This window comes from Rhinopithecus roxellana, chromosome 9 (assembly GCF_007565055.1).
Source record: "Rhinopithecus roxellana isolate Shanxi Qingling chromosome 9, ASM756505v1, whole genome shotgun sequence".
Lineage (NCBI taxonomy): Eukaryota > Metazoa > Chordata > Mammalia > Primates > Cercopithecidae > Rhinopithecus > Rhinopithecus roxellana.
The window spans coordinates 103,331,776-103,350,203 of NC_044557.1; the positions used below are offsets into that span (position 1 = coordinate 103,331,776).

At 46.7% G+C, this 18,428-nt stretch overlaps 2 protein-coding genes and 1 non-coding gene across 9 annotated transcripts in view; 2 read left to right on the plus strand and 1 right to left on the minus strand.

The window, feature by feature from the left end:
- The first annotated feature begins 1,240 nt into the window (after positions 1–1,240).
- LOC115899608 lies at positions 1,241–7,525 on the plus strand. Its single transcript, XM_030937500.1, has 4 exons — positions 1,241–1,385; positions 6,208–6,537; positions 6,649–6,883; positions 7,151–7,525. Exons 1-4 carry the CDS (start codon positions 1,241–1,243, stop codon positions 7,344–7,346), a joined length of 906 nt encoding a protein of 301 aa, XP_030793360.1. The 3' UTR covers positions 7,347–7,525.
- A 2,353-nt stretch (positions 7,526–9,878) lies between these two features.
- TRNAM-CAU lies at positions 9,879–9,951 on the plus strand. The gene has a single exon. It is a non-coding gene; the product is annotated as a tRNA-Met (tRNA).
- Positions 9,952–15,026: 5,075 nt separating this feature from the next.
- The window catches only part of TBC1D31 (TBC1 domain family member 31), a 78,729-nt gene continuing 75,327 nt past the window's right edge, over positions 15,027–18,428 (minus strand). For all 7 annotated transcript variants that reach the window (XM_030937471.1, XM_030937468.1, XM_030937470.1 and 4 more), the window contains 2 exons: positions 17,400–17,495; positions 15,027–15,374 (listed from right to left, as the gene is read on the minus strand). In XM_030937471.1, the coding sequence (XP_030793331.1) occupies positions 15,241–15,374; positions 17,400–17,495 (230 nt within the window). In that variant the 3' untranslated portion in view covers positions 15,027–15,240. The remainder of the gene's footprint in view (positions 15,375–17,399; positions 17,496–18,428) is intronic.

The window sequence follows — 18,428 nt, forward strand, 5'->3', positions numbered from 1 at the left end:
GGTAGATTTTCGTGATATGATTTGAAAACCTTGGTGCTCAGACAGCCCAGTCCCTGTGTGCCTGGCTCCTGCAGATAAGAACCATGAGACCCAGTAGCCCTGTGAAGGAGGAGGCCCCATGGCTCTGTGTCCTCATGACTCTGGCTTGGGGTGATGGGGGGGTGATGGGGACATGCACTGTTACCCCATTGCTGTTATACCTGTTGGAAATGTGGGCAGAACCACTGTGTTGTTCCAGGCCTGAACTTGGAAGGAGCAGGCCCACAGTTCCTTGGGGCCCCAGGGCTGCTGGGGCCACACCCACTCCGACTTATCTCATCAGTCAGTAGGAGCAGAGTGGGAGGGCCCTGTGAGGTGAGTCCTGTAACACTTTCCTCTCCTCTGGCTAGGGGCCTCGCTGTCTCCCCACCAAGTATACTGAGAGAGGGCAATGGCCTCAGAGCCCACTCTGAGTCAGTCCATGGAAAGGTTTACTGAGTTACAGAAATCAGAGCCTGCACGCCTTTGGAACTAGAAAACGAGTCTTTGATCAGACTAAAACTGGGGATGCAGAAATAAGTCAACAACAGTCCCTGCCCTCAAGAAAAGTCAAGCCATTACAGTGCAGGCTGGGAAATGTTGCATGCAGTCATCAAACACACAAATGCTCCAGGGCCCACCATGAGCTCTGCACAGTGGGTGCAGCACGGCCCCTGTTGCGTGCCTGCCTGTGATCTGGTGGGAACAACAGTAACTGAGAAATCACGGCACCACACGGCAATGAACCTAAGGTCCGGGGAGTACAGGGATGGGAGGGTGAGCAGCAGGGAGCCAGCTCAAGAGGCCTTTCTGTGGCCACAGGGGAGAGCAGCAGGACAGTCATCAGCCGGGTGGGCGGGGTGGAGGGAATGGGGTGTCTGTGGGGTATGGGGTGGGGGTGGAGTGGGAAGAGATGGGCTGGGAGGTCAGCCAGCAGGGTCACGCGGGCACCCTGGCTTCTATGTCATGGGCAGTGGGAGCTTCCGAGGCTGTTCAGCAGGATGCGTTAGACACGTTAGCATTTATGACAGCTCCCTCTGACCACAGTGTGGGGACAATGGAGGCTCTCTGGGAACATCTGGGTCTGCAGGGGTGAGGCAGACCTTCTTCTTCTGGGTGCTTTGTCAGCACCAAACAGAGCAATGGCTCTCAGTTCAACAACAACAGGCTGACTCACAACTCGTCGGCCACTTGTTGAGTAGGAAATTGAGCTGGGATGACCATGGCCTTCCGCTCCCCTGCACAGATGACAAAAGAACTGCTGGCTGCTTCCCGCAGGGCACATCTGGAGAACACCCTGCTCCCTGCTCCCTACATCCAGGCTCCCTGGGCCTCCCTCGGCTTTCCCAGCTGGCTTGTCACAGCCAGTATGAGGAGATGAGACACTTGGGCTTACCACCAAGTCCTACCACATCACCAAGGCCTGTGGGGAAAAGGCCAGACCTGGGGAACCTTTGCTGCTTCCCAAAGCGCCACGGGAGAACTGAGACCCACCATCGGCCCTTCCTCCCCAGCCTCCTCCTGGCCCTGATAACCCTCCCCTCACTGAGCCCCCGACTCCCTCTTTATCTTTATTATTTTTATTATTTTATTATTATTATTATTATTATTATTATTATTATTGGAGATGGAGTCTTGCTGTGTTACCCAGGCTGGAATGCAGCGTCGCGATCTCAGCTCACTGCATTCTCCGCCTCCCGAGTTCAAGCAATTCTCCTGCCTCAGCCTCCTGAATAGCTGGGACCACAGGCGTACGCTGCCACACCCGGCTAATTTTTTGTATTTTTAGTAGAGAAGGGGTTTCACCGTGTTGCCTAGGCTGGTTTCGAACTCTTGAGCTCAGGCTATCCGCCCACCTTGGCCTTCCAAAGTGCTAGGATGACAGGTGTGAGCCACCGCGTCCTGTTATTATTTTTATTTTAAGTAGAACTGCAAAGGAGAGGGGAGTCGCGGTGTGCATAGACTCTGGAGCCAACTCACCCTGATGTCCCTCCAGCTGGAGCAGCCCCTGCAGAGAACTGTTTCAAGAAGCCAGGCTGTGGCTGTGGCCAGGCCAGATGCAGCCCATAGTCCAGCTGTGACCCCTGCCAAGCAGATGGAGACAGTGACCTGTGGACGGGTGGGATGGAAGTGCAGGAAGAGGCCGGGAGTGAAAAGAAAAGCCCCGGCTCCTGACGCCTGTGAATGCCCTGGCTCAGCTCAGGCCATTCTTGGGGCTTCTGGTCCTTACCCTCAGGGAGATGGAAAATTCTTCTGGGCTCCCTGGTGTGAAACAGCAAACCTGCCGAATCTAGGACAGCACAGATTTTTTGGCTGTCCACAGGCTCCTCAGACATTTGCTATCAAATACATGCATAAGATGTTCACTGTAGTATTTGTTACTAATTGGTAAGAATGAGGTGTTCTAGAATTAGAAGACCTAGAGCTGCTAGGGCTAATGTAACAAAAATACTACAGCCCAGGTGGCTTAAACAACAGAAATTTATTCCCATACAATGCCAGAGGCCAGGATGAAGGTGCTGACAGGATTGGTTTCTTCTGTGCTCTCTCTCCTTGGCTTGTAGATGGCCGTCTTCCTCCTGGGTCTCCTTATGGTCTTCTCTCTGTGTGTATCTGTGTCCAGATCTCCTCTCCTCAGAGACACTACTGCAGTTACTAAGAACAGGGAAGATATCTATGTATCGGCAAGGAAAGAGGTCCAGCTTACTAAGTGGAAAATGTCACAGAGCAATAAGTACCATATGATCTTTTGTAGATACCTAAAATCCAAGTGTTTATTTTTTATGTTTGTGTGTAGGAAGACCACTCACAGGGCTTCCCTCTGGAGGGGGAACAGGATTAGGAGTGACTTGAGAGGACTTGACTTGTGTACGTCTATATGTGTGGCACATTGGATTATTCTTTTTTTTTTTTTTTTAGATGGAGTCTTGCTCTTTTGCCCAGGCTGGAGTACACTGGTGCTATCTCAGCTCACTGCAACCTCCACCTCCTGGGTTCAAGCAATTCTCCCGTCTCAGCCTCTTGAGGGAGCTAGGATTACAGGCACATGCCACCACGTCCAGCTACTAATTCATCCATTTTAAGCATACAATTAAATGACTTTGGTTATACTATATATTTTTTAAATTGTGGTAAATATATGTAACACAAAATTTATCACTTTATCACTTTAACTTTTTTTTTTTTTTTTTAAGACAGACTGTTGCTCTGTCACCCAGGCTGGAGTGCAGTGGTGTGATGACAGCTCACTGCAACCTCCACCTCCCCAGCTTTAGCGATCCTCCCACCTCAGCCTCCCAAGTAGCTGAGACCACATGTGCATGCCACCACAGTCGGTTAATTTTTGTATTTTTTTGCAGAGACGTATTTTTTTGCCATGTTGCTTAGGCTGATCTTGAACTCCTAAGCTCAAGCCATTTGCCCGCCTCAGCCTCCCAAAGTGCTGGGATTATAGGTGTGAGCTACCACACCCAGCCCATTTTAACCATTTTTAAAAATTTTTTACTTCAATACCTTTGGGAGGTACAGGTGGTTTTTGGTTACATGGATAAGTTTTTAAGTGGTGATTTCTGAGATTTTGGTGCATCTATCACCCGAAGGAGTGTACCCAAAGTATAGTCTTTTATCCCTCACCATTTTAACCATTTTTAAAGTTTACAATTCAGTGACACTAAGTACATTCACAGCGTTGTGAAACCATTGCTGTTTTCTAGCTCCAAAACTTTTTCATCATCCCAGACAGAAACTCAGTGCTCATTAAGCAATAACTCCTCATTCCTCATCCCTCAGTTCCTGGTAACCTCTAATCTATTTTCCATCTCTATGTATATATTCTAGATATTTTATATAAGTAGGAGCTTGCCATATTTGTCCTTTTGTGTCTGACTTATTTCACTCAGCTTCAGGTAAGCACGTCTTTTTCTTGCTCATGGATCTGTGTATCAGCTGGGTTCAGCTCCAGGCTGAGGTTGGGTTCAGTCTGCTCTTCAAGTCTTCACATTCTCCTTGGACCAGCCATTCACTAAGGCATATTCTTCTGAAAGAGTCACAACAGCCCAAGGGACCAAGCCATGCCAAAGAGGCACATTTAAGGCTTCTGCTCTGGTTACATACGTCAAAACTCCCTTGGCCCAAGCAAGTCACATGGCCAAGTTCAACATCAGTGGGGCAGGGAAAAACACTCAGCTTACTGTGGCAGAGGGTGCAGAGTCTCAGGCCAAAGGGAAGGAAAAAGAATGAAGGATAATCCAGGCCAGGCACAATGGCTCACGTCTGTAATCCCAGTACTTCAGGAGGCTGAAGTGGGCAGATAGTTTGAGGTCAGGAGTTCGAGATCAGCCTGGCCAACATGGTGAAACCCCACTTCTACTAAAAATACAAAAACTAGCTGAGTGTGGTGGTGCATGCCTGTAATCCCAGGTACTCACGAGGCTGAGGCAGGAGAACTGCTTGAACCCGGGAGGTGGAGGTTGCAGTGAGCCAAGATTGCACCACTGCGCTCTAACCTGGGCGACAGAGTGAGACTCCATCTCAAAAAAAAAAAAAAAAAAGAAAAAAAAGAAAAGAAAAGAGAAAGGAAAACACATGCTTGCTGTTTAAGCCATTACGTTTTAGGTTGTTTGTTAAGCAGCACTAGCACAGTGATAGCTGACTTATACAGCATAGCTATATGCATATATTTTAGAATTAGTACATACTATTCGTGCAATTGAAAATAAGCAAAACCAGAATTTATTGCATTCCTCCGAACAGGTCCCTCTTTCCCGCTTTCCTCCCCGGCAGGGCACTGGAATGTTTCTGGACATTGCTCATCCCAATTTGGAGTGACCTGGCTTTTCTTGACAGCCAGGCCCAAGTCCTGTGTTTGTGGAACGTGCCTCCACGTGGCTCCCTCCTTTGGCTCTCTGTAACCACCTGCAAGGATATGTTTTCATCACCTGGGCCTGGATAGTTGCCTGGGTGTCCCAGGGGGTCTCCCTGCCTGGGTCCATCTGGCACCAGGGAAGAGGAATCACTCTCAACAGGTTTCCATTAAGCTACCCTGCTCAGTCAGCCCAGGGTCCGCCTCCCAGAACACACACACATGCACACACAGAGATACACTTTCCATTCTGTAAAACGGGCTCCCAATAAACTCTATTTTTTGTTTCTTAGAGGCATGCTAGGTGATCAATGAACGCATTCAAACATAAAATATGTACTGTAAGGGGATAGTATTCTGTGGGGGGAATTAGAATGGAAATGAGTTCAAGGAGGCAATTAAATGTAAACTTTCCAAATGTTGGAAGACATATTTGTATATATTTCAAAATAGATTTTGGTTTGTATGGAATCCACAGGATATACAGATGTCATTGGGTACTTTTTGTCTTTTTGTGTGTGTGTGTCGGACTCTCACTCTGTCATTCAGGTTGGAGTGCAGTGGCACAATCTCGGCTCACTGCAACCTCCGCCTCCCGGGTTCAAGCCATTCTCCTGCCTCAGCCTCCCGAGTAGCTGGGATTACAGGCACGTGCCACCATGCCTGACTAATTTTTTTTAGTAGAGACGGGGTTTCACCATATTGGCCAAGCTGGTCTCAAACTTCTGACCTCAGGTGATCTGCCCGCCTCGGCCTCCCAAAGCGTTGGGATTACAGGTGTGAGCCACTGCGCCCGGCCCATTGGGTATATTTTTAAATGTCATATTTACATACACTGGTAATTATGTCTTTTGCAATTGTTTATAATTAAACTGTTTTGATATTAACTTAATATTATGAGAGGAGATGCACAGAAGTTTTTCAACATTATTTTAGGGAATGCACGTGAGGAAAAGGATTTGGAAACTACTGAGAAGGGGGGCGGTGATCGTTTGAACTTGGTCAGGTCGCCTGACCTTGAGTTTGAGTTTCGCTTGCCTAAGTGAAGGGCAATTGAAGCACTGAGCCCTTCAGGTTGCTCTAGGAGTGGAAGTAAATGAGCCACCGCAGGAAAGGCGCTTAGCTGGGAGGAAGGAGCGCGTTCAGCCTGGGGAGGAGAATGGGAGAAGGAGGCAGATGAAGGCAATGGGGATCAGGTTTTCGCTGGGGAGGTGACCTCCGACCTGGCTGACGGAGGGCAAGGAAGAGATCTCCGTCTCTATAGAGGGGCCTGAGGGCAGGACACATCAGGCCAAGAACTGCCGGTGCAAAGGCCTGGGGGCCGGAAGGTCTTGGTCGGGGAGCCCCGGCGCAGGCGCAGGCTGAGGCCCTCGGGTCCCCAGTGGGTCCTCGGCATCAGTCACTCTCTGTGAGTCAGAGCTGGGGGTCACCGCCTGCAGGAGCCTCTGTGCGCGGCCCCACACCCTCACCTGCGACCCCGTGGGGAGGCGACCCTGACCGCCCTCGTTCCGGACTCCAGCAGGGCTCCGGCAGCCAGTGGTCCCCTCCCGAGTCTCTGCTCCTGCCGGGACTCTGCAGGAGCGGGACCCCATCGCCGCGGCTGGGATGCCGTGAGAGTTTCATTCCACTCAAAGGCTCTTGGAAAATTCACTCAAAAGGTCTTGGAAAATTGGGGACATACACCTTTAAAAGCTGGAGACACTTTATGGAGCGGAATATCTACACCGCCCCCGCCCCTAACTCCTGTTCTTCCTCCCCTCCCTGAGCAGGTCTGGGTGATGGCGTGGGGATCCGCCATGGCGTGGGGATCCGGCCTAGTATCCTGCACCGGGTAGTGGCGCGGTGTGTCCCGAGGCTAATTTGGAAAAAGCCGAAACCTGAGGGGCGGCGGCGGCGACCCCTCGGCACAGCGTCCCCTGGCGGCCACCAGGCTCAGCCAGGTCTGAGAGCCGGGGGGTCGCCGGGAGAGCCAGGTCCAAGGCAGAATCAGCCCAGCCCCTCCAGGTAGCCTCCTCCTCCTTCTGCTCCTCCTCCTCCCCTGCCCCTTCCTTTCCCTCTTTCTTCTCCTCCTCCCCTCCTTCCCTTCTTCCACTCCCTCCTCCCTCTCCCTCCCCTCCTTCCCTTCTTCCACTCCCTCCTCCCTCTCCCTCCCCTCCTCTCCTCCTTTTTCTTCTAATTCCTACAGTTCGTCTTTTAAATTAATGTACGTCAACATTTAAATAGATTATAGATTAACATAGTTCAAGTATGTTTTTAAAAATCTGTTCAAAGGTATACAGTGAAAAGTCTTCATCCCAGAAAAGCTGTCAGTCAAATGTTAAAATTGAGGGACGTTGTACAAAATACCCGACTAGTATCCTCAGAACTGTTAAAGTCATCAAAACCCAGGAAGAGTCTGAGAAATTGTCACAGCCGAGAAGAGCCTAAGGAGACAGGACCATCAAATGTAATGTTGTGTCATGGATGAGGTCCTGGAGCAGAAAAATGGACATCTGGTGAAAACTAAGGAAATCCGAGTCAAGACGGACTTTAGTTAATGCATCAACACCGGTTCATTACTTGTAACAAACAACACATACCAACGACCGATGCTAATAATAGGGAACCCTGGGTGAAAGTTTTATGGAGACTCTTATTATCTTTAGAATATTTCCGTGACTGTAAAACTGTTTAGAAAATAAAGTTTATTTTTTTAAAGAGTCTTCATGTCACCCCTGCCTCCAACCATACAGTTTCCACCCCTCAGAGTATTAATTATTGATCTCAGCTTTTTTTTTTTTTTTTTTTTTGAGACTGAGTTTTGCTCTTGTTGCCCAGGCTGGAGTGCAGTGGCGGCATCTCGGCTCACTGCCACCTCCACCTCCCGGAATTAAGCGATTCTCCTGCCTCAGCCTCCCGAGTAGCTGGGATTACAGGTATGCACCACCATGCCCGGCTAATTTTGTATTTTTAGTAGAGATGGGGTTTCTTCCATTTTGGTCAGGCTGGTCTTGAACTCTCGACCCCAGGTGATCCTCCCGCCTAGGCCTCCCAAAATGCTGGGATTACAGACGTGAGCCACTGCGTCCAGCGATCTTAGCTTTTTGTGTGCAAATACTAGCAGATATAAACATCTACCCTTTTCTACAGAAATAGTCTGACACTCTGTTAGTTCTGCAATTGTGTTCTTCGCTCATTTCATATCACAACATAGAGCATCCCTTTTTCTTGTTTACAGCCTGGACAGACCATTATGCCTGTGACCAGTTAGTTCCCTGTTGTACACTTGGGCTGTTTCCTTTTCCTTTTTTCTGTTTTTTCCTGTTCAAATACGACTTCAGGGAATAACTGTGGAAGTGGTGAGTTAATATGTTGGGTAGCTTGCCAGTCGTGGGACTGCTATACCCGAAAGTGGGGCTGCTTGTAATTGTGGTAGGCAGGACCATTGGGATTTAATCCGCAGGTCAGTCAGCACCTCCTCGGGCCTGCAGATCTGGAAGAAACAGCTGGATCTAGGTGACACTGCCAGTCCGCAGTCCGCAGAGGATGCCCCAGCAACCTTACCAGGGAGCAAGCCCCCTGGGTCGGATTCCCGCAGGGAGGTGTGGATGCGCGCTTCCCCAAGGCTGGTAGAAGTCCTGGGCTTCCCCCCATAGACCGTGGGATCCAGGAGCTTCCCGAGGACTGGGTGTCAGTCTCCGGGTCTGGGGTCCCGGCAACCTGCCCCACCTCCAACTCCTCCTTCCTCGCCCCACGGCCACCAGCCGGCAGCTCCCAGTCCTTCTCCCACCGGGAGGTCGAGCAGGCCACACCCCCATCCACTCCGAGATTCCCTTTCCTCTACCCTCAGCAATTGTGGTGTCTGCTGTCAAGATGATATGTCCCCACCTGATTGTACTCATACTGCCCTTTGCCCCCTTAACACCCCACCGTATCTCTCAAATTCTAGGTGATTAAAAAAATTCCTCCCCCAATATTTTCTAAGGAAAAACGTCAGACAAACGGAAAAGTTGATAGAGTTGTGCCGTGAATATCCGCACACCCACCTAGGTCCACACGAACTTCTCCCGACTCCCTGTCCTTCCGTCGGCCTGTCCATCACTCGTCCTTTCCCCGGGAGGCATCCAGACCCGCGGGCGTCCGCACACTCCCCCCAGGGGTTCCCACGCCCGGCCTTGCCCAGAGTTCTGTCTTAATTTCCTTTTTATAAGGTGAAATTTACATACAGCGAAACTTATAAATCCTCAGTGTGCCACAGTCTGGCTGATTTTAGACAGTACGTGGAAGAGTCTTTTTAAAAATTATAATAGTTATGTATTTATCTGAACATGTGTTAGGGAAAAACCCTTACCTGTTTTCCATGTATGATAGGGGCACGAAGTTTCCTTTAGCAATAATGTAGGCAAATGAGCTCATATAAAGGGCTGGAAGGAAGGGGAGAGGAGTGAAAGGGAAAGGAGAGCGTGCCTCCCAGTTAACATATTATTAACTCCCCGCTTCCACGGTTATTCCCTGAAGTCCTGTTTGAATAGCAAAAAGAAAAAAAGGAAGAAAAATCAGAACCAGCTCAAGTGTGCCACAGGGCACTGGCCACAGGAAGGGTGTGTGTGTGTGTGTGTGTGTGTGTGTGTGTGTGTGTGTTTTCCAATCATTATGCATCTTCGCCCGACTCCTTGAGCCTGGGTTTGTTCCTGTGAACGCAGCACCCAGCACAGGGCCGGGAACACAGTAGGTGCCTAATAAGTGTTTCATGCGTTCACGAGTGTGCAAACGGTTTGTACGCACTATACAAAAATAACAGTTCACAATAGGAGGAAAAATTCCCCTTCTCCGTGTCGCCGCTACCCAGCGAGGCACTGACAAGCCAATCACAGTGTTAATCGACAAACGGGACAGCAGCGGAACTAGAATTCCGAGTGCTCTGTACGGGATTTACAGCAGTGATAAGAGTAAAACTGAGCATGCGCAGTACACCAGCCGTATGGACTCATAATTCTCCGTCCGAAACCGTTCACTAGGTGCCTCGTTAGCGCAGTAGGTAGCGCGTCAGTCTCATAATCTGAAGGTCGTGAGTTCGATCCTCACACGGGGCACAATACTTTTGTTTGCTGTCCTTACAACGCCACCGGAAAAAAAACGTTTTGTTTGCTGGTCAAAGTCCCCGGGCTGAAAATAAGGAGAAAAGACATATCTGTGACGAGTATCCGGCGACCTGGTGAATCTGTTAAGAAGAACCCCCGCCAAGACCACCCTCGCGCTGCGGCCCGAGTGCCCAGGAAAGAGCACTTGTGAGGGCCTGGAGCAGCCCCCGACTCCTCGACCTGCCCTCGCCCTTGCCCTTGCCCTTGGGTACTGGCCGTCGCCGGGGGGTCGCGCACAGCTCTGGGTTAGGGTGGGAGTCCGGGTGGTCACAGTCCAGGACGGCGCTGCGAGCGCGGCGGGGTTCAAGGCCGTCTAATGGAGGAGTGACTGGGAACACTATGTGGGGCGGCGAGGGGGCTGCGGGATGGGTAAGCAGCACTGATGAGAGGCCAGCGGTGGGCACCAAACCTATCTGGAAATGGCAGGTCATGATAGGGTCTGGAGAGAGGGGTCTCAGGAAGGTCATGCAGGTGCTGGGATATACCATATGCCGGGAGCTGTGTCAAGACTGCATCTGAAACAGATGCTGCAATTGCGGTCCTCACCTACTACGTTCTTGCTAACCCAGCCATTCTCAAAGATCCGTCTCCCTTCTGCCCAGGTCAAATAGCGAATTAAATTACGATGGAATAGCTGTAACTAGCCCTTCATCTTTCAACTCTTTGCTGGTGGCATGATTCTCTTCAGTTTCCTTGGGGATTTTTTTTTTTTTTTTTTTTTTTTTTTTTTTTTTTTGAGACAGGGTCTGGCTCTGTTGCCCAGGTTGGACTGCAGTGTCATGGTCTTGGCTCACTGCAACCTCTGCCTCCCAGGTTCAGTCAATTGTCCTGCCTCAACCTCCCTAGTAGCTGGGACTACAGGCAGGTGCCACCACACTCGGCTAATTTTTGTATTTTTAGTAGAGACGGAGTTTCGCCACTTTGGCCAGGCTGGTCTTGAACTCCTGACCTCAGGTGATCCGCCCACCTTGGCCTCCCAAAGTGCTGGGATTACAGGTGTGAGCCACCGCGCCCAGCCCCTGGGGATAATTGTGATAACTTTTTACTAGCCAGGTTTACTATCCTGGTAAGGAGGACATTCCAGGGGCTTTCACTTGAATCTTTCCAGGATAATAGCTCTTACTCAATGGATCTTAGTGCCAACGGGGAGATTCTGCCATTTTTCATGTATGTTTATTTCAGTGATATATTCAGGTACTCAGAAAATAACCACAGGTTGGTTTCATGGCCCTATTCACCCTCTGTAATTCAAGCTTTGCTCAAGATTCCTTTGATCAACTGACCACCGTTAGTCCTGACTTTCACTGGTAGGCCACAGTAATTAGTGTCAATTCGGAACCCATGTTCAGTAATCCCTGGGAGGTATGGGTGTTTTCTTTTCCCTAGTACACAACCCTTCAAGTAAATGGCAAGAGGTTTCTTTGGGAAAGGGTCAAAGAATACTCATAAGCACGTATATGTGGCACTGCTTCAGGGTCCTTCCTCAGGGAGACCTGGCCTCCCCTTCAATCAAGAGGCTTTGGATCTGGGAATCATTTTCATACTGGAAACTGGGTGACAGGTATAATGCTCCATAGTGATGACTTGAGTCAGTTTTTTGGCTACCAGGTCTGGAGTTTTTCCTGTTACATATCTCAAGCAACATTTTAGTAGGCTACCTATCTATTCCATTCTTAGGGACAGTGTAGTCAATTATCAGTAGCCAAAAATCCTTTAATACTACTACCGCCCTGCTGCCCTTTACTATAAATGGTTGTCTGGTAATTAAATGCTGCTACCTGGCCTCTACTGCCTCCATTATCCCCACTGAAACCAGGGAGCACATCCATGGTGGTGGGATCTCTCATCATCACGTTTGTTGCATGAGCCACCACAGAGCTTTTCAGATTTGTAGGTGCTCCCTTGCTCAGTGCCTTCATAAAGGAAGTTGCTTTTGGACCCAGAGCATGGCACTGGGAGGTGAGTGAGGAGGCCAGATGTGATCAATCCACCCCTACATTCCTACTTCCCTGAGCCTTTGGATACCTGCATCCACATCACGCCAGGGAAATTCTGGCATCTGTCTCATTAGATAGAGGCCAACATTGAGTCCACATTCCTGTTAACCAACCAAGTAAACTGTGGAGCCACTTTCAATGGCATGAGCATGGCAGTTATCAATCATTTCAGGTCTGCAGCGATGGGCTGGGCTCTTGAGGCATTTCTCCTTACAATGCGCATGATGCTGAGCTGTCAATAGAGGGTGCTGAGGGACACTGCAGGAGAAACAGGGCTTCTCTTCCTTGCTCCAATGTTCTGTTTGGCTTACTCTTGCTTCATGGCCCACCAGCGGTGCGTGTGCATGGGGGACATCTAGTCGTGCTCTGCCCCATGTGCCTAGTGTGCACAATTGCTTTATGATTTCACAGTCCTGGCCCAATGACCATGTCACTGTAGTCTTTCCAGTCTGGACACTGGAATGTTCCAGGCCTCACACCAGCAGTGCCACCCTGATGCACTCTGAGTACCTGCCTGCTGGCCTGTTTGCCTGTGCCTGAGGGTGGTTTCTTGTGGCCCTCTGGATATGGCCAGCCTGCACACCACCCTGACAAGCGGGGTCCTTATGCCCTGCCTCCCTGTGCATTTTTACCAGCCTCCGATTGTCTGTGCCCAGGAGAGTTGTTTCCTGCTGCCTGGGGACTTGGACTACCCCTGGCCTGGCTAAGTCTGAGACCCTCCCCAATATCTAGTGGTCTGCAACCACACCTTCTTTGACCAGGTCTGAACCTAAGCCTGGGGGAGGGAGGAGCCTCCCTTCCGAGTCTGTCCGTACTTGAGTGCTCTCCTCAGTCCTACGTACCCTGCAGAGTTCTCTTTACATCTTCATAGTTGCTCCCCATCATAGTTTAATAAGTCTTTACATTAAACTTACCTCATCCAAACAACTGTGTGGTTTGCTTCCTGACTGGACCCAGACTGATACAATGAGATTAAACATTAAATCCAGACTCTTGGATAAGCACACCCATATTAATAAATTAAGCCTTATGCAGTCCTTGTAGTCAACTGCTATAACGACCCACATGCAATGGCTGTGGAAAGACCTTTAGCAAATGCTGAAATCTTGCTCAACCTGGGAGAATTCATACTAGAGAAAAACTCTATGAATGTAAATAAATTCAAAAAGGCCCCTAACCAACTTAATAACTTATTTAGCACCACTGAATTCATATTGGAAAAAAACTTTCCAAAAGTAGCCAAATGTGGAGAGGGATTTAGCTGAAGCCCAACATTTAGCCAACATTGCAGAATTCACACCAGAGAGAAACTTTATGGATGTAATAAATATGAAAAGGCCTATAGGGACCGCTCTTCTTTAACAAACTCAATGGAGTAATGGAGAGAAACTTTCTGAATGTAGCCAAGAATTTTAGACAAGTTCAGTCCTTATTCAATTCCAGAGAATTCACATTATAAAGAAATTGAAGATTGAAGATATAATGTCAAGAAGCAGGAAGAAATAATCAGAAATGTATTTTACATATTTCATTAAATGTGATAACCTTTGCAATACCAACCAAGCACATATGACTGAGGCGCTTCAACCAAGTATCTGAAATCTGCTAAGGCAGTGATTTTATCAAGATTATCAGAGAAATGTAGGCTCAGAGAAAACTGGAAGCATGTGATAAAAAGAACTTCATTTGGGTGACAGCATTCATAGTGCACTTTCACTGGATGAACAGGAACTTTTTTCAAAAATTAACTACTGCAGTTCTAGATATAAAAAAGAGGGTTTTGTATGTGTGTGTGGTATGTGTAGCTGCAAAACAGACCTGACTGGGTATAAATCTTAGTAAAAGAGGACCTGACATAGAGGTAAAAAACTGCAATAGACAGCTGTTTCTGGGTGGCAGAATCACAGAATTTTAGAATTTCAATGCTTTCCGGTGAGCAAGCAATTCTAGTCTACCAAAGTTTCCATCACACTCTTCGTATTCTATATCCTGGGATTCCTGTTGTCAAAAAACACACACCAGCTTGGTCCATGCAGGCATATGTTTGCAGCCACCTAAAAATGTACGGAAAACTAGGCTGAGGAAGATACTCTTGGGAAACCAACGCTGTGTGTAACGCCAGGATATCATTTTAGAACTTTGCTTATTGGGCAAAAGAAAGCACTTTGCTGAAAATATTTGATTAACCATAAGATTATGCTTCGTGGTACCAGAGAAAATAATTACTACCACATATTGTACACTTACTATGTGTCAAGCACTGGGCCAGGAACTTTTTAGGCCTGATCTTTTTTTTTTTTTTTTTTCTTTTTCAGATGGAGTCTCACTCTGTCGCCCAGACTGGAGTGCGGTGGCGTGATCTTGGCTCACTGCAACCTCTGCCTCCTGGGTTCAAGCGATTCTCCTGCCTCAGCCTTCCGAGTAGCTGGGATTACAGGTGTGTGCCACCACACTTGGCTAATTTTTGTAATTTTAGTAGAGAAAGAGTTTTGCCATGTTGGCCAGGCTGGTCTCGGACTCCTGACCTCAAGTGATCCACCTGCCTCAGCCTCCCAAAGCACTGGGATTACAGTTGTGAGCCACCACGTTCCGCCTGCCTGATCTTACTTAATCCTCATATCAAGTATTTCTACCCTCCTTTCAGGGAGTAAGGTTCGGGAGGTCACAAGCATCCCCATTGTGGAGCTAGGGAGCGGAGGGACGGAGGAAGAGCAGTCGGTGCTGCCAGAAGAAGTAGGCAGAGAGCAGAAGGAGCTGGGCCAGAGATGAGATGCTGCGAGTCCAGTGGGGTCCCTGACAAAGAGGAGGTCCCGCTGGCAGAGGCAGGGTTGGGCAGGAAGGTGCTGATAGAGACCACTCCATGCTGCTGGTGTTCTCCACCTGCTGCTGAGTTCTCTCTCAGTCCAGGCTACAGAGCTGTTGAGGTCATTTCCTGTTCTTTATTTCTCCATTCATCTTTAAGATAAACCTTTATCAACTAAAGTTACTGATGTTTATGCCGGTCCCTGCAACCTGAAAGCTTAACACAGCTTTAACCATTTCTAAAACATTTTTATTGTAAAAAGTACAATAAGCCATTTACAAGCCGAAAAGTATCAGAATTAAATAACACATAATTTTTATAGACACATTTTTCTGTACAAAGGGCTGATCTTTATAGGAATTTTAAATAAATAATCTAAAAATCAGTGTCACTGATTGCAAAATAGGTCTCTTTCTCGACTGTCTCAAGCTGACGTGCCTTCTATGCAGCCAAAAGATGAGGGGTTTGACATCTGTGACGAGCCTGGGCAGTAAGTCTCTGACGAAGATTTCTCACTTTCTGGATAAGATTCTGTTCTGTGGTGTCCCATTCTACTGCTCTTCTATTTAAAGAAACTTGAAAATGAAATTTAAAATGTAGAAAAGCTGAGTTTTCTGATGTTAGCAATGATACAGCATTTATTTTAAAGATAAATGTGCTGTAAAAATAAATAATGAAATGCAATTCTAAAACCTAAATTTTACATATTACCTGGCCCTAGGTGGTTCCATTTACAAGCCAAATAATTATTTGTCAGACTGAATGAATGCTAACAGAGAACTTCTCTGCTTTGAAATACTTGGGATATAAACAATCTTTTTTTTTTTTTTTTTTTTTTTGAGACGGAGGCTCGCTCTGTCGCCCAGGCTGGAGTGCAGTGGCCGGATCTCAGCTCACTGCAAGCTCCGCCTCCCGGGTTTAGGCCATTCTTCTGCCTCAGCCTCCCGAGTAGCTGGGACTACAGGTGCCCGCCACCACGCCCGGCTAGTTTTTTGTATTTTTTAGTAGAGACGGGGTTTCACTGTGTTAGCCAGGATGGTCTCGATCTCCAGACCTCGTGATCTGCCCGTCTCGGCCTCCCAAAGTGCTGGGATTACAGGCTTGAGCCACCGCGCCCGGCTAAACAATCTTAAGTTAGAAACAAAGCTGGTCTAAGAGAGAATTTGAGTTTTTGCAATGGTAAGCTTCCTCACAATGATGCTTAATGGTACTGAGAAAAGGTACTCTAAGTCATAATACTGTGAAATATATACCATGACTATCTTTCCAATAAGTTAAAACAAATAAATAAATCAAATGATTTTTAATATTGGCTAATACCAGGAAGGTTCAGAATCAAGATTAAAATACTACAATATGTCCAAGTATGAGTGTTACTGATTTAGAGGGGCTAGTGAACACTGGATTTTTTTTTTCAAAAAAGCCCTTAAAAATATACTTCTCTGAAATTTAGTTACACATTCAGTCAGTCAGCTTCAATTTCTGAAAAACAGTTTTTCCTCCCAAAGAAATCCAGCTTTTATGCTTTTGTATTTTGCTGCCAAATAACGTAAGGTTACCAAATAATCATTTTAAAATTTAGAATTATCTAGTTAAAAATTTAAGTTTTGATATGTCAGAATAGAGAATAGCTGAGAATCTCTCATACTTCATCTGACTCTTGAATGATTTTTGGTTTAATTCATATTCTGGTACAGAATTTATAGATGCATATAACAATATGAGTTAGCAAAAATATTTTACACAATACTGGAATCTCCTGACTTGGTATGAGGTATATTTCTTATAAAGCTCTTCTTTGTGGGACATTGTATAAAAGTTTGTTCTTCCAAAAGAACTCAGAAGATCTTGTTAAATTCTGCTTCATCTATATGGCAGTTTTATTGAAAAAAATTAGTTGAAGGAAAGTCTAACAGAGTGTCTTGTCTCCTCCTCCCTTTTAAGAATAAATTAATACACTTTACTGGGAAGATTATTAGCTTTTTTATGGATGGCCTAATGCTGTGACTACATTTCTGTAAGATGTTTCTACCCTGTCCCTTCTAAAAAACCCAAAACCTTCCAATGAACCACATCCAGGGATCAAAAGTCAGCAAGAAGCCATTTGCCTTTGGCAGTTCTACTGCTGGTAGGGCCCAGAATTCCATCAGAGTGCCCAGGGCAGACGCATGTTTTCAATGGTTGCTGGAGGGAGCTCAGCCCAGATGAACAGAGTCAAGAAAATTCAACTATGCAATAGCTTTGAAAAACAACACTGAGATTTTCTTCACAAGGATGTCAAATTAGTTATGGATCTCATATTATCAATCTAGTTAGAGACTTCTGTTAGAATCTCCAACTACGTTTTTGGGCAGCAGTGCTGGTGCTCAAGAAATGGAGTGGCTGTAGTGGATTCAGCACATTTTCTTTACTTGGAATTTAGTCTGCACCCAGTTTTCCCACTGGGAAATATGAGAGAATCTTGCTGCCTCCCTTTTAGGATTTTCATTATCAGTGCCCTGGGAAAATGGCATCCACATGCTATAAACATAATTTACACTACAATTTTGCTTAAATATTGTTAAATTTAAAATGGCAGAATAATTTTCTTATCAACTTACTCTGTGTTGAGGGATGCATTTCAGAAGAGTCATTTAAATGTGAGGTTCTAGGCAAACAGCTTGAGTCCTCCTGTTCGTTTTGGAACCTGGGTTCTTCTGTTATAAAAGTGAGGAGATCAAGATGATGTTTGGGAGTGAGTAGAAAGGCTTACTAATTCCAAATGGTCCCTAGTAAGTTAAAATCACCAAGGATGGCTAAAAACTCCTTTCTTTTCTATTTTAAGAAGAATGCTGTCAACATTCAAAAGGCAAGGAAGTGTCATTAGTGAGAATTAAGAGCTGAGCTGATTTTTGTAAAACGTACTTCAAAAACACTTTCAGCTAAAACAAAAAGCCAACAAACTCAAACATATGGATATTAAGATAGAGATTATGAAATGTGATTAGCAAAGCTTCCCTGGAAACAATTATGAGCTGATCACTACTGGTTTTAGCCAGGCAGGGCTTCATCAAAACATTCAGCCAATCAGAGCCAGCCACAGGCAAGTTTTACCTGAAACCTTCTTAGAGTAGCAGGCAGAGCAGTGCCCTAGCAACCATTGGTGCCTCCCCGTACATTTATCAACTACTCTCCTCATCTCAAAACTTACACTCACCCTCAGCTGTGTTTTTACTGTTTCCTAACTCCTACAGCAGCACATCCAATATGACACCAAGGTGATTTTAAAAACATTTGCATCCTGACATTGCTTATAACGGTCCCTTCCTTTCTACTCCCACCACTAGCGTCTAAGCCTCCATGTGGGAGTCTCATTGAATCGGTAAGATGTCTGCCTTTTACCTTTCTAAAAAGCTTTAGATAATGGTTTTAACTCACAGTTTTAGCTCAATGAGTCATTAAGGTAATGTGACTAATCACCAAATGACTAATTTGAACTGGTGGGGGACTGGAATCTAGGAATCATCTTCAAATATCTGAAGGGCTGGACATGGTGGAGGTAGTAAACATAGCCTGCAATCTGCACTGTTCAGAGAACAGAGAAAAGAAAAAGCAGATTGAACTATTTTACTAAAAAATAACACTTCTTT